This window comes from Grus americana, chromosome 11, assembly GCF_028858705.1.
Source record: "Grus americana isolate bGruAme1 chromosome 11, bGruAme1.mat, whole genome shotgun sequence".
Lineage (NCBI taxonomy): Eukaryota > Metazoa > Chordata > Aves > Gruiformes > Gruidae > Grus > Grus americana.
The window spans coordinates 22,805,268-22,825,501 of NC_072862.1; the positions used below are offsets into that span (position 1 = coordinate 22,805,268).

General features: G+C 38.0%; 1 protein-coding gene across 1 annotated transcript in view; it reads right to left on the minus strand.

The window, feature by feature from the left end:
• NUP210 (nucleoporin 210) overlaps positions 1-20,234 on the minus strand; it is a 65,214-nt gene that overhangs the window by 13,186 nt on the left and 31,794 nt on the right. The window contains exons 15-30 of the mRNA XM_054838574.1: positions 18,645-18,866; positions 17,217-17,390; positions 15,835-16,027; positions 15,421-15,527; positions 12,995-13,099; positions 12,758-12,859; positions 9,917-10,045; positions 9,086-9,213; positions 8,067-8,202; positions 7,681-7,743; positions 6,875-7,054; positions 5,398-5,478; positions 4,538-4,669; positions 4,180-4,338; positions 3,201-3,292; positions 1,543-1,717 (exon numbers count right to left, since the gene is read on the minus strand). Of these exons, the coding sequence (XP_054694549.1) occupies positions 1,543-1,717; positions 3,201-3,292; positions 4,180-4,338; positions 4,538-4,669; positions 5,398-5,478; positions 6,875-7,054; positions 7,681-7,743; positions 8,067-8,202; positions 9,086-9,213; positions 9,917-10,045; positions 12,758-12,859; positions 12,995-13,099; positions 15,421-15,527; positions 15,835-16,027; positions 17,217-17,390; positions 18,645-18,866 (2,178 nt within the window). The remainder of the gene's footprint in view (positions 1-1,542; positions 1,718-3,200; positions 3,293-4,179; positions 4,339-4,537; positions 4,670-5,397; positions 5,479-6,874; positions 7,055-7,680; positions 7,744-8,066; positions 8,203-9,085; positions 9,214-9,916; positions 10,046-12,757; positions 12,860-12,994; positions 13,100-15,420; positions 15,528-15,834; positions 16,028-17,216; positions 17,391-18,644; positions 18,867-20,234) is intronic.

The following is a 20,234-nucleotide window of genomic DNA, read 5'->3' on the forward strand; positions in this document are numbered from 1 at the left end:
TTCCGCAAAATGAAGGCAGCAGTACTGTATTACCTCACGGGGTTATTGTGAGGCTAAAAATATTATTTTCATAAAAGTAGTTTAGTCCTAATAAGTACAGGAAAACAAATCAGTTGTACAAGATGCTGAACTGAGATGGTTCCTACTACAAAGAGCTCACAAGCTTAATATCATAGAGCACTGACTCCACAGTTCCGTGACATCCTAACTGTGTACGGAAAGAATGCACAGAGAGGGAATTCAACTTCAGTACCACTATATGCTGACTAAATGTCATTTGAGCCAACCCCAAACTCATTAGATGTCTTTCACTCGCCGGATCCAGCAGCAAAGGGAAGAAACAAGGTCATCTACAACAGAGCTGTAGAAATTCACTGCCACCACCTAGCAGCAAGAGTGGCATCAGTGAAACAAAGCCACTATTTCTTTTTTTCATTCTCCACCCAGGAGGACAGACCTACTTGCTGTCCTACAGACAAAACTGAACATTATGGTAAAAAACAAAATTAAAATTTAAAAAAAGCCATCAAGCCACTTCACAGTGATTATAATAATTAAACTTAAAAATAATTTAACATCAGCGCTCAATTGTATGTCTTTCTCCTTTAGCTGGGCCATAGGAAAGATGCTGACAGAGTAAAAAGGGGTAACAGGAAGTGGAGCAGTGGGTATCTCAAGGCTCACATTGCCGGATGGAGAAAGTTTTTGGCACAAGGACTTTTGAACAGAAATGAAGGACATGCGTTCCCTTATGTCCTAAGTGCCCAATCAGTAAGATGCATAAGACTTCACATAACAGCATTCAATCAACAGACGCAGTTTTGCGAAATAAAGATGTTTCCTTTAGCCTGAAAACAAACTGCTGAGTTTTGCTACAGATTTGTCCTTCCCTGAAGCATCCGCATTTCAGTGTGGCTTAGGCACATGGGGCACCCTTGGACATGCTCCTTACCAGCTCACCAAATACAGGCAACAGCAGCTCAATTATTGCATCTGATAAGATAGCCTCTCCCATGCAGACATTCTCATTATATGTGAAAGCTGAACTGCTGGGAAACAGCAGAGAAAATGAAAACTTTGGGCACTGTACAGTTGCAGCTCTAATATCTTGAAAATCTAGGTATCACTTAGGTACCTCACAACAGATGCTGCATTGATAGTCATTACTCTAGATGACATTTACCTTTTTCACAAACTGCAGAATGCACATTTATGACATTAACATCTTTTTCATTTGAACTTCTCTAATTATCAGCCTTCTAAGGAATTTTTAGGACAAACTCTTTTTTTTTTTCTCAAGCATTTAAGGCACATGCACACAAAAGCCTTTTTGTAAAGTGTACCGAAGTTAATTTGCTGGGATTTAATGTTTACCCATCTAGTTTAGTACACTAAACTTTTTCAAAGCTCAGAACTGACTATTAATTCTTATAGTTCACATTTTTCAGAAGTCAAGTTCAAAATGTGCAGTGAACCATCCCTGTTGCTGTAGTAAGGACATACTTCTAACTGAACACTGGAAAGAGAGAGAGACGATACTACCTTAACAGCAGCTACAATGGTCTGGTTGATGCCAAATGATTCTTGTGAAATCACTTCAATTGTTGATGATCCTATCAAAGACCCAGAGTTAAGGAAACCTCTCTCATCAATTTTTACAACAGGAACTTTATCTGGTCCATCCAGGACATGGTAACTCAGTGAAGCCACTCGGTCCCTTAACAAAACAAACAAACAGAACAGAGAAACAAAGAAATAGGGCACTGCATTAAATGAGTAAAACCATATTTACACCAATATATTATGCAAATCTAAAAGATTGCTATTTGGTGTGTGTTTTTTCCATGGTCTGCAATAAAAGCTGAAAAGCCTGTGTTCTAGTCTAAGAAAGAAAAGTTCAAGTTCTCATTCAAGCTTACTTGGAAGAAGTCTTATCTGGGTTTACGCATGTATTGAAATCTAGTTTCCATCCACTGCCCTGCAGTGTCATCATTCACTGATGTAAACTTGATTCCAAATAACAATGGCTAAGGCTACAACACGCAACTTCTGCCATCGCTTTCTGTAAACGATATTTAGAGGGAGATTGGTCTGCCAGGGCCAATGCAGATATTAAAGTCAGGGACGTGATTAAGTGGATCTCATCAGTTTCCTGGAAATGGTTTTGTAGACAAGGTTAATTTTTGGAATAACTCTCACCATGGTATTTGCATATTAATAAAGTGAGTAAATACATAAACTAATTAGTGGACATTCTGAGACATTAGCTACTTTTAAGTATCACTTATCACATCATCTACAAGATCTGTAAATGATTTTTTTTTTCCTCCCAAGCTCCTCCATTCACATACAAATTGTCTACTTTATCCTAGGAAAAAAGCATTAAAGCTGGATTTTAGTTGTCCTTTTCTTGGCAATAACGCAATTGTTTTTGGTGGTAGAGTTCAGACATAGGGACCCCAACATTGGATAGGGAAGGTGATGGGACAAAGAAATGTACAAACTGATATCTAGCAACTTAATGACTAATTAATCAGAAAAACTGCTCAGAAGAGATAGCAAAACAACATTAGTAAGTGACTACAAATGACAAGGCTCCTACATAACTTCAAAAGCAGGTGCTGGCTGACCATGGTCACTGGAGCTCCAGTGGAACTAATGGTTTCCTCCCCTTAAAAAACTTAACTAACTCCCTCTCAGTGTACGTCCTATTGTCTGTATCTGTGCATTCTTATGCTAGGAAAACCAAATGTCGGGCCTGAAATGAGTCTGAAATGGCAGTCTTTGAAAACAGATTATGTAAAAACAACTTCTCATTTGGAAGGACATTTTAATCTCAAAATCTAGTCATAGCCTCTGTGTAAGAAATAGAGAGAAGTATATTCCATAAACCCTCGATCACCCATAAAAAACTCTAGTGGAAGCAGGCTACTGCTTTAACTGGCTCAGCATCTTTTAAAATAAGGATCTAAAAGTTCCAAATATTGAATTAATTTTCCAGCTACAATCTAACTAATACAAGACTTGAGAGAGCTCAAGAGTACAGATAAGATACTATTAATCACCAGAAAAGTTGTGTATTATACGGATCTACTGTGATACTCTTTTTGAAAGATTGAAACAGCTTACTTCAAACAAAATCACTTTACGTTTTTGATAAACTGGTGACACAAATCACAGTATGAAAACTGCTCACTAACCTGTTTGTCTGAAGTTTAATAAAGGAATTTGGTGACATTAAGATCTGCTCTGCTTCTACTTCTGGAGTCACTAGATGAAGTTTTTCAAAAACCTGGAAAATAAAAGGCATTTTTGCCTACTGCTGTGTGCAGCAAGTCATTTATTTCCATTTATTTCACCTTCAAAACAAAAGAAATCCCAAATAACACTATAACGACCTTTTTTTTCTTTTACCTTGTATAATACGTATGGTAAAAAAATGAAAATTAAACATGAATGTTTGAGAATGGGATAGGTAGTATCTTCTATCAATTATTATGAAGAGCATTCATTTCTATGGCTATAGCTATACTACAAAGCAGCATGAAAAAAGAAGCAGATTTGTCAAGTGAAATGGTGTTGGAGACCCTGCATTCACCCATGCTACTTTAGAGTACCCCGAGTCTGAGCCCACAAACTGAATCCCCACGAGGTGCACTCCTCAAGCACATTTCCCAGCTCTGTTCCATCTAAACAAATCCAGTTCGCATACTTCGAAACTGCTCCCCAAAGCATGGCAAGCAGGAACAACCAGGAGATTCATTTCAGAAGTGAATTCCTGACCCAAAATAACATGCTTGCATAGACATGTGAGATAAGCATTAAAACCAAGAAGCATTATTGTGCAGAGGGGAACTACAGCACCAAAGTTCTTTTACAGCTCTAACACTGCTTATCCACAAGTCACCTCAGTTTTAGGTGGTCTACAAGAAAAACTAACTCCTGAACTTCATTCAGGCACCACACCAGCACATGACTGTTCAGTGTAAACCTTACCAACACTTGGGGAACTTGGATGTTTCCAAATAGCAGAACATTACACAAACAAGAGTAAGGGCTCAAAGATAAACCAGAACTGGAACTACTCCTTTGCATTTCAAATTCCTGACTTCAAATACAGACTTTAATTCAGCTCTGAAATAGATATTAAAACATTAACTGTGAGGAACATCATCATACCTGAATCTGGATTTCATCGGACAGTTCTCTTGCCATGTTGTAAAACTGGTTGGCTGCAGGATCAAGGACCTTCACAACAACTTTCAGGCCTGTTCTTCCCTTCACTCTGCCGTAAACATCCATTGCAAAGTTGTATTTTGCAGGAAGCCGAAAAGAAGCCTTGGACAGGAGAAAGTGATTAAAATTTTACTCATGGAAAAGAGCTGACATTGATTCAGAGGAAAGACAACACCCAATGCTGACAATTGCTCTTTGATTTTAAGTGGAAGGAACAGTATTTTCTCAATTCCCATTATGTGGCAGTTTCCTTTTCCCCAAGATACACTTACATGCAAGTACACACATGCACACAATTCACCTCACTGTGTCTTGTCTTGATATCCAGAGTATCCCTCTTCGTGACAGACCAGTGGAACGTTAAGCCCGGTACTGCATTGCCAAAAGAGAAAGGAGTCTGACTACCGGTGATGCCCATTACATAAACTGGCATCTGAAACAGAGAAACCAAGTTATGTAATTCTAGAATGCTAGCCAAACCTGCACAGAGCAAATATAATTAAACTTAAAATTCTTTGATCAAGAGATGGTATTTCTTATGAAGAAAATGGTTTGGCTGCTGTATATGTTGCAAGGATATATCATGCAGAAGACTCAAATAACCACCAACTTGCAATCAAAACCCAAATTTTTATTTATTCTCATTTGCTAGATGCTCTACAAAAACCAAGTACCAGTTTTCCATCAGAAAAGATGAGTTCAATAATTCATTTGTCCTATTTGTAGCATCAAATCACTTCATCTTAGTTAAGTCATATACTCTTATGTTTTCTACATCTTTGTCTAGATGATCTCCCTGATTAACTCTGCTCTGGACATCAGCCTTCCCCTTCCAACTCTCCAAATTCAGACAACGTGACATATAAACACAAAACAGGGGTTTTCAACTCTTCTCTATATTAAATGATGCTTCTACAGCAAGGCCTGAATTTCTGAAAAATCAGTCTGGTGTACAAGGTAAACTTGTCCTGATTTCTCTTTTAATATGTTCAGCTCTGGAGCTTCTCCACTGACAGCACATTCACTCCTGCAGCAGCAGTGGTACCCCAGAGCAGGTCACCACTCGGAGCTGGAGTGGTATTATCAGATGACCTAATCAGAATAGTAACAGCTTGCAGGTCAAAATTTTAAGGCAATAAAAGCTAATCACAAATAACTAACCTGTGTACCGGTTTTCATTCGTGTAATTGGTGCACGAATTCTAACAGCTGTCAGCTGTACTACTTCAACTTCCACTTTGTCCTAAAAAGGAGGAAGGGAAGACATCGTAAGCACTTGTCAAATGTGAACTAGAGTTCACTTTCAGGATCTGTTCACTATTTTGCCATTATTTAATCACTACTGCCATTTGATTTGCATATGACTTACCACAGAAAATACAGATGGACACAATTCAGTAGGACTGTAAAAAAACCTACAAAAGCACTAACTTTGTAAATTGATAGACATTTAAAAATGCCACCTGAATTAAAAAAATAAAAGCTCTGCTCAAAATTACTAACGACATGAATGATAGAGCTGAGAGGTGACAGACAGCAAGGGACTAGATCCTAGGGGTCCCCAGGAGAAGAGGGATGAATAATCCCAGAAGGTAAAGGAAAACATTGAGAGAATTAGAAGGGAATGCGAATGGTAAGCAGCAAATGGGGCAATCAAGAATAAAAAGATGGTATCTGTGATACTCTGCTGTCTCCTCTTCACATACCCTGACATTGCTGATAGATTTTATTCCTACTGTATACTGGGGAGGAAAGGTCAGACCTGGACCTTACGGGCAGTAGATTTTGCTTTCAAGTTCATTCTGCTTCCTGCCACAGCATCAGGGCAGACTGCTGCCCCCGCACTACAAAGCGCGCACATATATATATATATATATATTTTTTTTTTTTTTTTTTAAATTACTTTGTCTACTCTTGGCCTGTGGTGACATCTTTCAAGCAGCAGAGCTTTGTGGTGTGCAGCAGCTGTCCTGCCTTGACCTCAAATGAAGAGCCATAAGATTTGGCCCAAGTTGTATTGTTCTTAGTCTCAAGCAAGTCCCAGGGACTTGTGCCCCCTTATAGGCCTGCTCAACAGCTCCCTTACGCTCAGCTAGTAGGAAATTATATGGACAGAGATTCTGATGGAGTATCAGGGATTCATTGCTTAAACGTCGTAGATGGATTCAGACCACAGCACGGAATGATAGCTTTCTATACAGCCTGCCTATAGCTTGAGAGACAATGCATTTGTCAACAGAAGGCAACATTTACCTTCTGACTTCTACTGACATAAGGTGACGCAGGCAAGGACAACCTTCTGCTGTTTTAGAAAGGCTTCTTTAGATGGGCTTTTCTGGATTTACTAATCAATTCTAAAAATATCAGACCATTCGTAAAGTCTCCCTAGGTTATCAGCAGAACTTTGTTTTAAATACAGCAAGATTTAACTATCTGTTGAAAGTATTATCTGTGTCAGCAAATGCATAAGTTCACAGGCCAGGGAGCAACAACCACTGATTTTTCATGTCCTTAAGGAAACCAGGAATCAAGTGCACAAGATAACATTACAAATGCAAAAAGACTATTCACCCCTTTTGAGCCAAACCCATGAGTTAGAGCGAGTCTCTTTCAGCCCCAAACAACATCAAAAGCATTACCTGAGACACCACGACAAGCTTCCCTGTCTCTGCATCAACAGCTTGCACCACTCCTGTTACCGTTCCATTCCCAATTGCCACTCCTCTGACCAGTCCGGTGCTGTTCACTGATGCAATCATCTCATCACTGATGGAGAAAATTATGTTGGATTGAGGTTGAGGACCTCCTTCTGAAGTGATCTGTAATTAACAGCACACAGAAGAACTAAAATTAACCCATCAGATATTTGTTCTGGTTAATGTTACAGGACACACCCCTTCCCTGCTCAGCACCACAATGTCTTCAGTAAGGAACGGCTGTCTGAACCTTCCCAGGGCATCTCAGAGCTTATTTCTCCTGCACACTGGTCCCTGCATGATGTTGGACTGGGAAATACATGAGCTAAGCAGAAAAGTGGACTGTGTGCTTTGTAGAATGTGACAGGCTGATGCCACATCCAGCCCAGAAAGTTTAAGAAAAATTTACTTCACTTTCTCTTCACCATGGTATAGCTCTGCTATGCGTATCGGTTTGTAGAACTAGCCCACAATGCTTCATTTCATGGAGGTGCCAGATTTATTAATGTTGTGCTGGTATTTAACATTGGAAAACCTGACACTCCCTTGACATAAATAAATACAAAACCTTTGATCCAACGATACAGTAAAACAGAAGGTGGCTCAAGAATGAAACTGTTCTTGCTAGGAGGAATATGCAGTGTGACTGCAGCTAAATCGCCAAGTTGAGTATCTATTCCTGAACACTAAGTTATTTATTTTAAAATAGAAATTACAAAAGAAAGAAAATATGTAAGAAGATGCCTTACCTGAATCATAGCCCCAATAATTAGGGTCACTTTCCTTGGCAGTAGTCTAAATGGGGGAAAAACCTAAGAACAGGAATATGAGTATTTTGTTCACACTATTTCAGTCAGATCAATTATGTCACAAAACAGTACATACAAGTGTAAAACTGGGTCTTCACTTGCTTAATTACAATAAATTGAGCATGCAGAAACCTAACTCATCACTTGCAGTTAAAAAATATTGTGAAATCTGGAACAGACAGGCATTTGAGTAACTTCTGTACAGAAAAAGTAAACGTCATTCTGGCAAATTAATTACTATACTATAAATTAACTGTAATATACTGTTCCTGTGCTGTCATCACATAGATTTTGTTTACGCATATATTTTATCTGAAATTATTTACTTCAATCTGTTGTGGAGCAGAGTTGATTCTTTGTCCTCTTTTGTCAGCAACAGTTGCCATAAGACTAGTCTGACCAATGGCCATCCCATGCACTAGGAAAGCAGCAGTATGGTCATCAAGAGCTTCACTGAGTGGGCTGTAGGAAAGAAACATTAAAATAGAGAAGTTCATTGAATAAATTACATGAATAACAAATGCAAAGGACTTATTTAGTGCATACAGGATGACTAAGTGACTATGTCTTAAGCAAAATTAAGGTGACCATCACATTTCTACATATAACATCATGAAATGGCTCTTTGTAGCCTGTGTTTTATCTTAAAATGAAATACCTGAAATGGAAGTGAAACAAGAGCGTTAGCTGGTACAGATCAAAACTCTGCCAGGGAGCCCACTAAGAATTTGACCAGTATGGACAATGGTGGCACAAGCCTTGATTACATCCCTTGACACTATTTAATGGAGCGGGATAGATACAGCCAAGCAGAACTCCATGGTGTATGCAAATACACACACACACACTTCCCCACATAAAGCAGAATGATTTTTACTGAGTACCTCAACACTAAAAATCAACAGTCCAAAAAACTAGATTAGAGCTTGGAAAACAAGGAGCTTTGAGGCAGTAGGATAATTTAGCCTATCTGTTTCTAAAAGGTTAATAACAGACAGAATGAGTTTGATAACATCAGGTATGTCTTCACAAACAGAGTTCTTCACCTGACATTATTTGTCAAGTCACTGCTTCCAAGATGCATAAGGCTCCACGAAATATTACAGCATATGAATACAGTCTCATTCATCAGTCAACAAGATATAGATAGTTAGCTTAGGCAGTTTTCCTGACAAATGACCATTTTTACCATTTAACAGGTAATGAAAACTTTACAAAAATAAAATAAATAAAACCTCATTGTATACTACCATGCCTCCAAGCCAATACCTTCACTCATTTTTTGCTTATTCTGCTTATAAACGTATTTGCAGATTAATTAAAAAAAATAAATCCATTAACTTACACAAGTGAAACAATCTGAGATGCTGCCCTTAGTTTTAGATCCATGACAGCAAAGTATTTCGCCAGAAAAGGTTTCTTAGAGTCATCCAGAACTCTGACATAAGCTTTAACTGTTTTTCCAATCTCCACCTGAAACACAGTCACATCCAGTCATTTTTCATTTAGACTATTCTTATTTATTAGCCTAAATGTTTTCATTTTATATTATGCTTTTAGTAGGGTATTAGAGATAAAGCCCTAAGGTTAGATTAGCACTGATTTTAAAGAATAATCCCTGCCAGCAATGGTTAGTGTCAAATTAAATAAATGAATTCAGGTCTTTCAGCTGGCAAGGGCGTAATTAAAACATCCAGAAATATCAACACTTATTTTGTATGAGACGCACCCAAGCTGGCAAGTAAAATGAGTTGGACTTTTTTTGTGTTCATTTTTAAAACATGACATATGGAAAATGACCTTGGGGCAAAACCTACTCCTAAAAGAATTGCTCTCATGCACTTTAAACAACAGGAAATGTAAATTAGTGTGTTCATATAAATTATGAATTTACTTTGCTGTGTAAATGCAAAAATTGAGATTGTTGCCACACCGAATGTGAAGTAAGAGACGCTTAACACTCTGAAAGGCTTATAACCTAAAAGGATAAATTTGAGAGGGAGAAAGAGAAGCACAGGGAGATCAAACTGTTTCTCTAAGGTCATACAGCTGCAGCAGAGGGCCCTAACCACTACATCATATCATCTTGTACATGTCTCGCCTTCATGTTCACGATCAGCACAAGGAATTGGGGCAATCTGGATCAGCTAATAATGCTGGTTTCAAAGCCACTAACCTTGTCAACAACTCGGACATAAAGTTCCTGTATATCAGATACATAAATTTCAGCTTTAGCTGGTGCAGGGAAAGCCAAACACAAGTCGTGAATCATCACAGTCACTGATCCTGGAAGCAGAGGCTGCACCTGCAATGCCAAAAGAAAATTCTATTATAGCACTTCTTATTTTCATTTGTCTGTCCTTCACAGGATAAAATTTATATCACTTTCAGGGCAGGCATAGGTGGATGCAGGAGTTCCCAAGCCTTAGACACAGATAATTCTTCCACCGAAGCAAAAGTAAAGTTGTAAAACATACGTAAAAAGTATCATACTATTGAGCTTGTGCAAATGGCCTCTGGACAGTGACTGAATAAACATATCTTAATCTAGAAGCAGTCTGGCATCCTGTTATTCCCCTTCTGCCATCAAAAGGACAAAAACCCCATAACAAATCATTCAGAGCAATGAAACTTCTCTTGTGAGGTGAAAAAAAATTATTAGGAAAAAAAAAAATCAAGGATAGAGACTATGCTTATAAAGCATTGGTATTGCTTCCTACAAGATTCATACTTTAGTTACTGCTTTTAATCTGAATGAATAGCCAAAATCTGGTGGTATATCTTCCCAAGAGGACGTCTGACAAATCAGGTATTTCTTTGATACAACTATTATTTTATTATTTTTGTATACAAAGAGCGTACACATTACACTTCTCAGAATACAGCGAGAATCAGACAATGAAGAAACAGACCTCTGCGCACAAATACAAGCCCTCAGAACTAGGCACCAATCCCAAAGCCATCTCTGCACACTTTATTTTCTCAAGGCCACGCATCTACACCTTGCTCACATTATCTTCACACTTCTCTTGCAATGTGCCTGACCTTGCCACGCACCTCAGGGACGATCCCAACTATTCTCTTCACCTTCACAGGCTCCTTCACTTTCACCAGAGACAGCTCAGATGTCTGGTGTCCTATTCTATGCTCTCATCTGGCTTATGAAGATGGACTCTGAAATAAGGGGTGATGGACAGCCAGGCCCCCCAGTTTAAAGGAATTTAAAATAATTCATAGCATTACTTGGCAGCACGACAGGAGTTAGCAGTAAGAGCAGTGGGAAGAGCTGACATTTTGTTCTTTGAGGGCATCACTCTTACTTTTGCCTCAAAATAGAAAGGAATATAAAGTTTTAATAAATGTCAGCTTTCAGAACAGCAGCACTTCCCAAAGTGGGTGGCTAATACAGGTGCCGGGGGCATATATTAACACACAGCCGTGGAAAGCAGAGAAGGTGATGTGGCCAAGAGGAAGCAGCCAGCACGACCACGGGGAGGAAGATGTAATGGAGCTCAGTTTGGGCTGGGAGACCAGAGAAAAGACGCTACCAGAGCAGAGGGCCAAAAGGCAAAGCAGGGCTACTACAACTTAGAAAACTGTTCCTGTCTCAGCTACCTCTTCTGTTCTCATCTCCTGTTAGGTGTCCAGTGGCCCCTAGTATGCAGGATGTTTCACTGTGCCTCTATTCATTCTTCCCCCATACTACCACCCCCATCCAGAAAAGCTGCTCTGTCAAAAGGAAGGTAAGAAGTATAGAATTTATCCTTGGCAGCTCCAGGAAAAAGTCTGAGAATCGCTACTATAGATAGCTTGAATTTAGTGTCTCAGAATAGTTTACTATGAAACCATCCTGTATCAACTGGGCTCCACTGATACCTGCCATGGCATCATCCTGGCACAGACCGGAATTTGCTAATTTTCTACACAGAGCATTCTGCTGGCTTCCATCGAACAAAAAAATCCATTGGCAATACTGGGATTTAACTCAAGCATCGCATGCAGGACTAACAAACTTTTAAAATGTGGGGGTTTTGATTGTTTGTTTGTTTTTTTAATGGTTTTAAAACATGTTAACAAGTGGAGTTTTCACTCCTTTAATCTGACAGGTAGTTAAAATAAATCTCTGTTTGTACTTCACAAAGTCTATCTCACTGGCGTTGTTCCACTGAAGTTCACTATTCTGAAATCATCTTGTGTACATCAGTTGTTAAAGCACTGCTGAACCCATGAGGGAGATCTGACTAAAAACTATTAAGAGTTGAAACAGTGTACTAATGTACAAAAATAAGCTTATCTCTTCTATTTTTTCCCCAACTCTGTGCTACCTGACTCTTGGAAAAATATTCCCACCTTACACTTTCGACAGAGACAATCAAAATGTTTCACCAATACTTTCCATATTCTCAACAATGAAAAAAATTCCATCTTTATCATCATTATTTCACAACTCTACCAACTGTAATATAGTTGCATCTTCTAGTCGAAAATTGCATTAAAAACTTAATAGGGAGATCAGAAGTCAACTCTTTAATAGATATTTATTTGCAAACTCAGAATGAAATACTGTGATAGCAAAATATCCTGAATTACCACTAGAAGAAGTATTTGAAGGTTTCAGAAGTACTGGCCTACAACAAATATTCTGTTATTATTCTAGAAACCAATTAACCTTTGTGTAACACTTCTGAATAATTCTGTCACATTATTTTTCATTTTGTGTTTATGAAATCGGGAACACTTCACTGCAGTATTGTAATGGGTAAAGAACAACTTGGTACTAAATTTTATCTTGTACAGAGTATATGTATGCATCACAACTGTAGTGAAATAATTTCCTATACCTGAAATTGCTGCTGCAAAGATCCCCTGCCTGAAGCTTGACTGCGACAGGCAAACACATCCAAGATTCAGTTACTGCCTCTCTATCCACATATACTGGAAAATGATCAAGTGATGAAACTGCAGAACAATACTCAGATCACCAAAAAGACATAAAATAACAAAGTACTTTACTCACCAAAGCAATACCTTGAGTTTCCTCATGAACCACTCTTACAACATTTGCAACACTGGTATTAATGAAAAAATACCCAGAACCTTCTTTGATGAAAAGTTCTGCCTGCAAAACCAGCAAAGCATCCACAATTAGACTGTATCTTTCTAGTACATTGCTAAAACTGGTATCCTTACGCACATCATATAATTTTTGATGTTTTCCTCCCTGCAGTTAGAAAGTTGCAGAATAATTCCTTACCTGTATGTCAGGGTGATTGTAAATGGAGACATCAGTAGGGTTCACTTTTACGTCTTCCACTAGTATCAGTTCAATAGCAGCAGACACTGGTAGAAGAGGTTCATACTGAAAGAAACAATTCTAGCTGTTAGAGCCAACACCAAGAGTCAGAAAACAGTGCAAGCCTCTTGTATATGCTGGGAAGGGTGCTTAAAGCAGATGAACAAAGAGCCAGCGCTGGAGAAGTTTAGGTTAACAGAATGTCCACAAGATCTAGTAAGTGGCTCAGCTGCTAGCTCTCTTCTACAGGTAAGGTCATACACAGGACATGCTGTTGTATTCTGCATCTCTGATCAAGACAAAGAACAAAGGCCCACATTACAGATGTAGCAGGATCAGTTAACCAAGTCTGACATACACAGGTAGGATATTAACTCAGAGACATGTTAGAAGTTCATACAAAATGATGAAGCATAGAGACAGAACTTCTACTTCAAGCTCAGGTTTTTAGGATTCTTCCTAGCAGGCCATCAAAAGAAATTCTTCCTTAAATGTGAGTACGCAAACACTGGACCAGATGCAACTTTAATCATTCACTCATAACAGCATCAGCTTAGAAAGGGAAAATATTTTTTAGGTGAAGTTAGTATTATGGACTCATTTCACTTAATTAGCAGAATTATTTCCTTGATGTAGAAAGGATGTCATCTTTCCCTAATGACATAATAGGATGCTCCACTTAAACATGGAACAATGACCAAGACATCTTAATATACTATCTATTAGATTTTTTATTTGCGTTTTTGACTGTCAGAAAGAAGTATGGACAGGTTTGAGAGCAGAATTTAGCAGTCCATTTCTAATGCATTTGAAAAAAGCAGACAAATTACCTGATTTAAAGAAACACCACATGAGCCCATGTAAGTGTAGCAGATGTGGTATCTACAACTACTCTTCAACTACCAAAAAGATTCCTCCCAAAACTTAAACACAGAGACTAGAACTCAAGAGAACTCCGGTGCCATTTTACATGGATGTATCCCACACTGAAATAAAATAAACTTCTCTGAACTTGACGTAAAGTTTAGAGAATTCACTTTTCTAACTATCTCTAAATGTAAGTAAGAATGTTGAATACTGGTTTAATAAAGAAGAGCACAGTGAATTACAGAATGATTGCAGAACACCAACTGCTCTTATTACAACTCAATTTTCTCAAGAGAAAAAAAGATACAGAACCAAATATCCTCGGTGGCAAAGTAACTGTGTCTTCAATCTAGTAATTTTGGCTAAGTCAAATTCTTCAGTGGAAATGCATCCACACCATGCTTCCCAACGAAGGCAGACTTGAAACTTCACTGAAAAGACAAGAACCAACTGGCAATACAGATCATCTTCCAAAGAAATTTACCATTCAGATGCCAAACCTTGGACATACTGACAGAAATCCGGGCCATCGGATATTTCATATTCCTACTGCCCAGCTGTTACCTGCTTTGAATTAAAAATCTTGTAACCTCTAGCTCCATATTTTACTCTTTGTCTCAACTCTTATTTTCATGGTACGTGGTTCAGAATTGCATATAGTCAAAACCCGCTTAAATCTTGCTTAACAAAATTAAACAGAATTTCAATTTAGCAAAGCAGGGTATTTTAAGAGTTAGTTACTATGCCTGTCAGGTTGTTCCATAGGCTGAAATCTGCCTTTATAGTCAGTTAAAATAAAAGTGGCACAAACAGAAAATTGCCAGCTGTTTACATGTGCCTTTGTTCATCATCACTACTTTTTGCTGCTGTTCTTCCCTATGCTGAGTATCTACAAACTAAAGTATTTCAGGGAGTGGCTAATGACTTGTAAAATTAGAGCCTAGGCTTATGGCTGGCACTGTACAAATGAGTAGTCTTTCCCTTCTGTAAGAGCAATGTGAGATCAAAGAAAAAAAAAAAAGAAAAAAGAGTATTAGTCAGAGCCCAGATTTTACATATGGTCCATACAAGGATATTAGCCAGCTTTTGCTTTGCTCATGCAGAACCTTTCTACCCAGTTTTGCAGTGGAAATAATACATTTGCTTTCCCCAGTGACAGCTGCACTAAGTACATGGTTGCTTTACTGAAGGACAAGCAGCAGAGATTCACCAATTCATTAAAAAACCTAAATCAAAACAAAACCAACTGAAACAATTCTTTGTAATCCCCTGGCCCAGATGGTTAAAAATAAAAAAAAGGAATTGGATATATTTGATGCCAACAGCAGCACAGAGTGCAGAAGAAAGTGAGAAAAGCCACGAACAGTATAAAAACAGCGTGGTATGAATCCGTCTTCAGAATCAGCTATGGAGTTGCCTTATTTTTGCATTACTATGCACTGAGGAAATAAAAACACAGGAGCACTATACGTTAAGCATCATAGGAAAACGGCAACAAAAAAAACCACAGTTCTGCGCACCGGTACTTTTACTTTAGCTGCCTTGAGATGGGATTGCTGGTACCCTGTTGCAGTTGCAGAGATGGCAGTTGTTCCAGACTCATGATGAACTAGAACAGTTTGTAAGCCTAGAATCAAACAAAAAGTCAAATAAATCTGATTATGAGGAAGAAAAAGATGAAACGTACACTGCTAATCTTTTCCATTATCATTCTAAACAGACAAGGATTTTTCTCTCTTGACACAGGTTCTAGGCATTAGGTTTGGTTCTGGTTCTTTTTTTTTTCCTTTTTTTTTTTTAAATAGCATGTTGAGGATAAGCTAAAATATGGCTGCAGATTACAGTAATTTCTTTAATCAAGCTCAGACATTACCAAACAGATTTAATCCTGACCTTGTTCAAATAATGAAATGTTCTTTTAAACTAATTCATACCATGCATTTTCTTTTGACCGCTTCCATCTTCTTTCAGAGTCAGCTCCATTGGCATATCAGGCTCAATATTAGCTAAGGACATTTTTGTTGATTCCCAGATAACACTAAGAGAACTGAAGTTATCAAATTTACTGCCCTGTTGGTCATACGCAGCCAAATCCAATACTGGATTGCGATAATTTGAAACAGGAACCTGAAAAAGAATGAATATTTTGAACAGATGCAAGAGGATTTTTTTAATCATTAAAAGAAAAAAAGTATGCTGATTTCCATGAGATTTATTATAACACTCGTTACATGAGTAATGTTCATTAAAGTGAGCCATCAATGCAAAGTCCTTAAGCTATACTTCAACTGCAAGGGTTTTTTTTGGGGGGTGGGAGCGTGGGGTTTTTTTAGCCAGTGAATTATCTTAAAACAAAAATTGAACCACACAGCTCAACTACGTCATCTTTGGAATTCAAACAAATAATTAGAAATACTATTTGTCTATTTGTCAGAAGACATAGCTCAAACTTCTAGCGTTCATCTTGTGAAATGCATTAGCAATAGCAGCATACTGATGTAGTCTGACACATAACAGAGCTAGAAAAACAGGTGAACTCTGAAGTGACTTATAATACGCAAAAATCTCCTTCTCATCATGTTATTACATAGAAGTTAAAGTGATTCATCAACTCAATACACATTGCATTTTTATGAAAGTGGGATGACTTTTTATTTGCCTGGTAATATTAACAGAACAAAACACCCAGTTCACACAGCAGAAAACACGTGACAGCACTCATTAGGATACAGAAGAAAGAGTTCTTTATGCTTGATAATCTACACATATGCATTGTCCATTTATTGTGACTCAGATTTGCAAAGCTGAATACATCTGATGTCACTGAACAGTACTCACTGTATATGCTTACATAGCTATCTTCAGTGTTTGTGCCTTTACTAATAGACACACCCAAATGTACACTTATGTAATAATGTGTGTATGGTAAAATATGTTGTACTTCCCTTAGAAATATTTCCCCCTTCCATCCCTCCTTTTTTTTTTTTTTTTTTTAATAAAAAAAGAAGTTTATCTCAAGACAAGTCAGAAAGGTTTCTTCACAGTGACACTTCTGTGAGAGGCCACAATCCAAATGCTTTTACATATACTCCCATTTTCTGGTAGGTCCCTTTATAAACCTGTTCAAATGATCACTGTAGGAAACTCACATTCACATTGCTCTCTGCAGAAGCAGGCAATGATACCAGTGTGGACCACCACACTGGAGTTACAGCTGCTCTTGCAGCAAGTCAGACACTATTTCGTATGTGGAGGTCCAAACACTGATTTTTAAGTGATAAGAACACATTTTTTTCCTGTCACTCCCCACGCTTACCACTTGCTTGTTTTGTTGCAGCAAAGGGCAGGAGAGATCAAGCTGAGGACTTCCATAAACAGGAGTCAAAGTGAGTCGCGAAGGGACAGCACAGATGAACTTCACAACAGCAGGCTCAACTGCTGGAAAAGGGTTGGTGATTGTGGGGTTGTTTCCAACTGTTAAGGCAATAACCTGTACAATTATGAAAACAGGCAAGTGAGAAGAGCGGACTACTGAGTTCAGGCATATTCTATTTCACACCTCTCGGTTACACTCTGATGTCAGAATGAACAAGCAAAAATATGATTCTTGGAGATTTACAGCAGCATTAAGACACAGGAAGATGTAAAATAAGTGCACATTTCAAGAACGGTTCTGCACCATTATCACAGTACTATTCCTGGGAACTTCTATGCATTCATGTTTATTAGTACCAAATCTGAGTCAAGCAACATATCTTTTGAAGCTTAAAAAGCTAACAGACAGGCATTTTTCTTGCAGAGTGAGAGCAGAACAACATTTGTAGCCACTTCAGTGTGTTTAAAAACATGTTATGTTTTGTTTTACATTGCTTTTTTAGCCCTCAACAAAACAAAGTGGATGTAAACATAGAGAAGGCTATCCTAGCAGGCTGAGGGAGCTCTGGTTACCTGTCTTATCCACCCTATACGCGCTGGTGCTAGCCAGAACCATGGAGACGCGATCTGTTCTGGACAACAAGGAAGACAGACAGCCAATGGATGCACAGATAACAAAAAATGTTTGTTCCTTTCTGAATTTGCACTTACAGAAATAGCTACACTTTATACAGCGTCCACTGAGGAAATCAGTTAAACAATTTGGCAACCACATCAAAATGCTTAGGCCTTGCAGAATTACAGGAGAAAAACATTAAATCAAAGCTAAATGCTTTATAAAGTGACCAGGGTGAGTAAAGCAGGATAAATCACTTCTGCATGTTGGAAAAAACAAGACCAGGTGGAAAATGACTACAGCCACAAATATCGGAGCAGTAAATTCATATGGTTGTCATTCTAAACAGAATCACACTGGAAGGTAACTTGGTTAAGAGGAGCAGGGCAGACAGAAGAGTTGCTTTACTGCAGTACCCTTCTGCTATGATCCTATTTATGAGAACTGAAGCTGCGCTTATTAGGATCTGTTTAACACATTCTACAACATAAGGTTTCTGTGACTTGGCTTTACACCGCAGTAAACCCATCATAAACCACTTTATAACATAACGTTATGAAATGCTCGCTCTAAAACCTGTACCAGCATCACAATGCATAAACTATGTACTTACCCAAGTTCTCTTCTGGCTTATTATAAAAACTACTTGTTATATAAAAGGTATATGGTATCATAAATCTGCCTGAAGCCTGTTCTCAACTGCCTTAGCTCAGTGTTTGACAGAGGGCAATACAAATACCTTCTGGCACTTACTTGCTCTCCCAGGCTTTTGCAAGACACTCTAACCCAGTGCTGGATGTTATTTCGAGATGTAGGAGGTCCAAATAAAGAGAGACCAATACTTTCTGCATCCTCAGCAGTGACATTCCTGAAGAACTTTGAAGGTTCTTGTACCCATGGTCTAGGTCCTCCTTCAAATAACATATCTTTAGAGGAACCCAAAGTCACTAAAGCAACGGATGGAGGATCAATAGTCTGTAATGAATGACAGTTACAAATTAACGATTCCATTTACTCATAGTTTGGTTGTACTTTGCAAAAGAAACTTCCTTCTTAATGGAAAAGCTATCTTTGTTACTTTGATTAGGCTATGATTTTTCCCACACCATGGTTAGTAAGCATGGTTATTTAAGAACAGAGTTGTACCAAAATAATTAGAATCACCTACAAGAATTCTGTCCAGTTGGATTATATTCAATGGAACCCACAGATCCAAAGAAAAGTTTTAGCTACATTCCAATCATATCTCTTTCATGAAGAATTACAGCAAGAGAAAAACCCTGAATATACTCTTCTGAGCACATCAAAGAGATAGCATTCTACTACATTTTTTTTGAATAGACAGTACTTTAATGAAATAATGTCAAATTTTACTCTTTAAAAATCCTTTCACTTGACTGTGCTCTCTCCAGCACAGTTCTGTGCATGTAATTATTCTCCTACGCAAGTTTTACTTCAACCCTCTACAATAAATTCTACATTGATGCACATCACTGGGACAGCCTGTGCTATTTATCATCACAGAAGTTAACCTGACATTTTAATATACAATAACCATTTGTAGCTTGTGTTCCACAACATCATATTACTCAGGAGTTTAGTAAAAAAGAAATAGCAGCTAACATAAAGGACGGTTCCATTCTTTCCATAGGTGCATTTTGGTAGGAAGAGAGAGAAGGCATGGGAAGGGCTGGCATGAACGTTCCTTTTTCCTCCCATTTACTCCCTAGTTATATTTGTAATATAAAGGCAAAAACCCATTGGAAAACTGTGAGATTTAGTTTCAAGTGTTTGCCTGCCCTTTGACTCCTGTTTATCTTTCTCCCACTTTTTACTTTTTGGATTTTTTTAAAAATAGATATCTGACAGAAAAATGCTGCCTTCCATTTCTGGGCATCATAAATATTTCATTCTACAGAAAGGAGAGAAAAGAACGTGGACATCACTGTTCTGCACTTCAAAGAAAAAAAAGTTCTTCGCTGTGATATCTAAACACAGAATTTTTTTTTTTCTGAAGTGCACTTTATTTACCCTCCTTGTCACCACGTATTGGCTGTTAAGCACCCTAGAATCATTTCAATTTATATATTGAAAGCAATGTTAGAATACATCGAGGGGCTTTGCCAATAAAGTGAATGATACCATACATATGAAAAGTTCATAATTAAAGGGACTATGCCTCTCTCTCACGTTACTGCCAATAATAGAAAGCTTGCACACCCTGCTCAGGATGTTTCAGCATCTTCAAATAATTGTACTCAGCTATTTAAGATCTTTACACAAAAGGATATTTAAATAAGTAAAATCATAATTTCAGTCACAAATTTTTACAATTTGCACAAA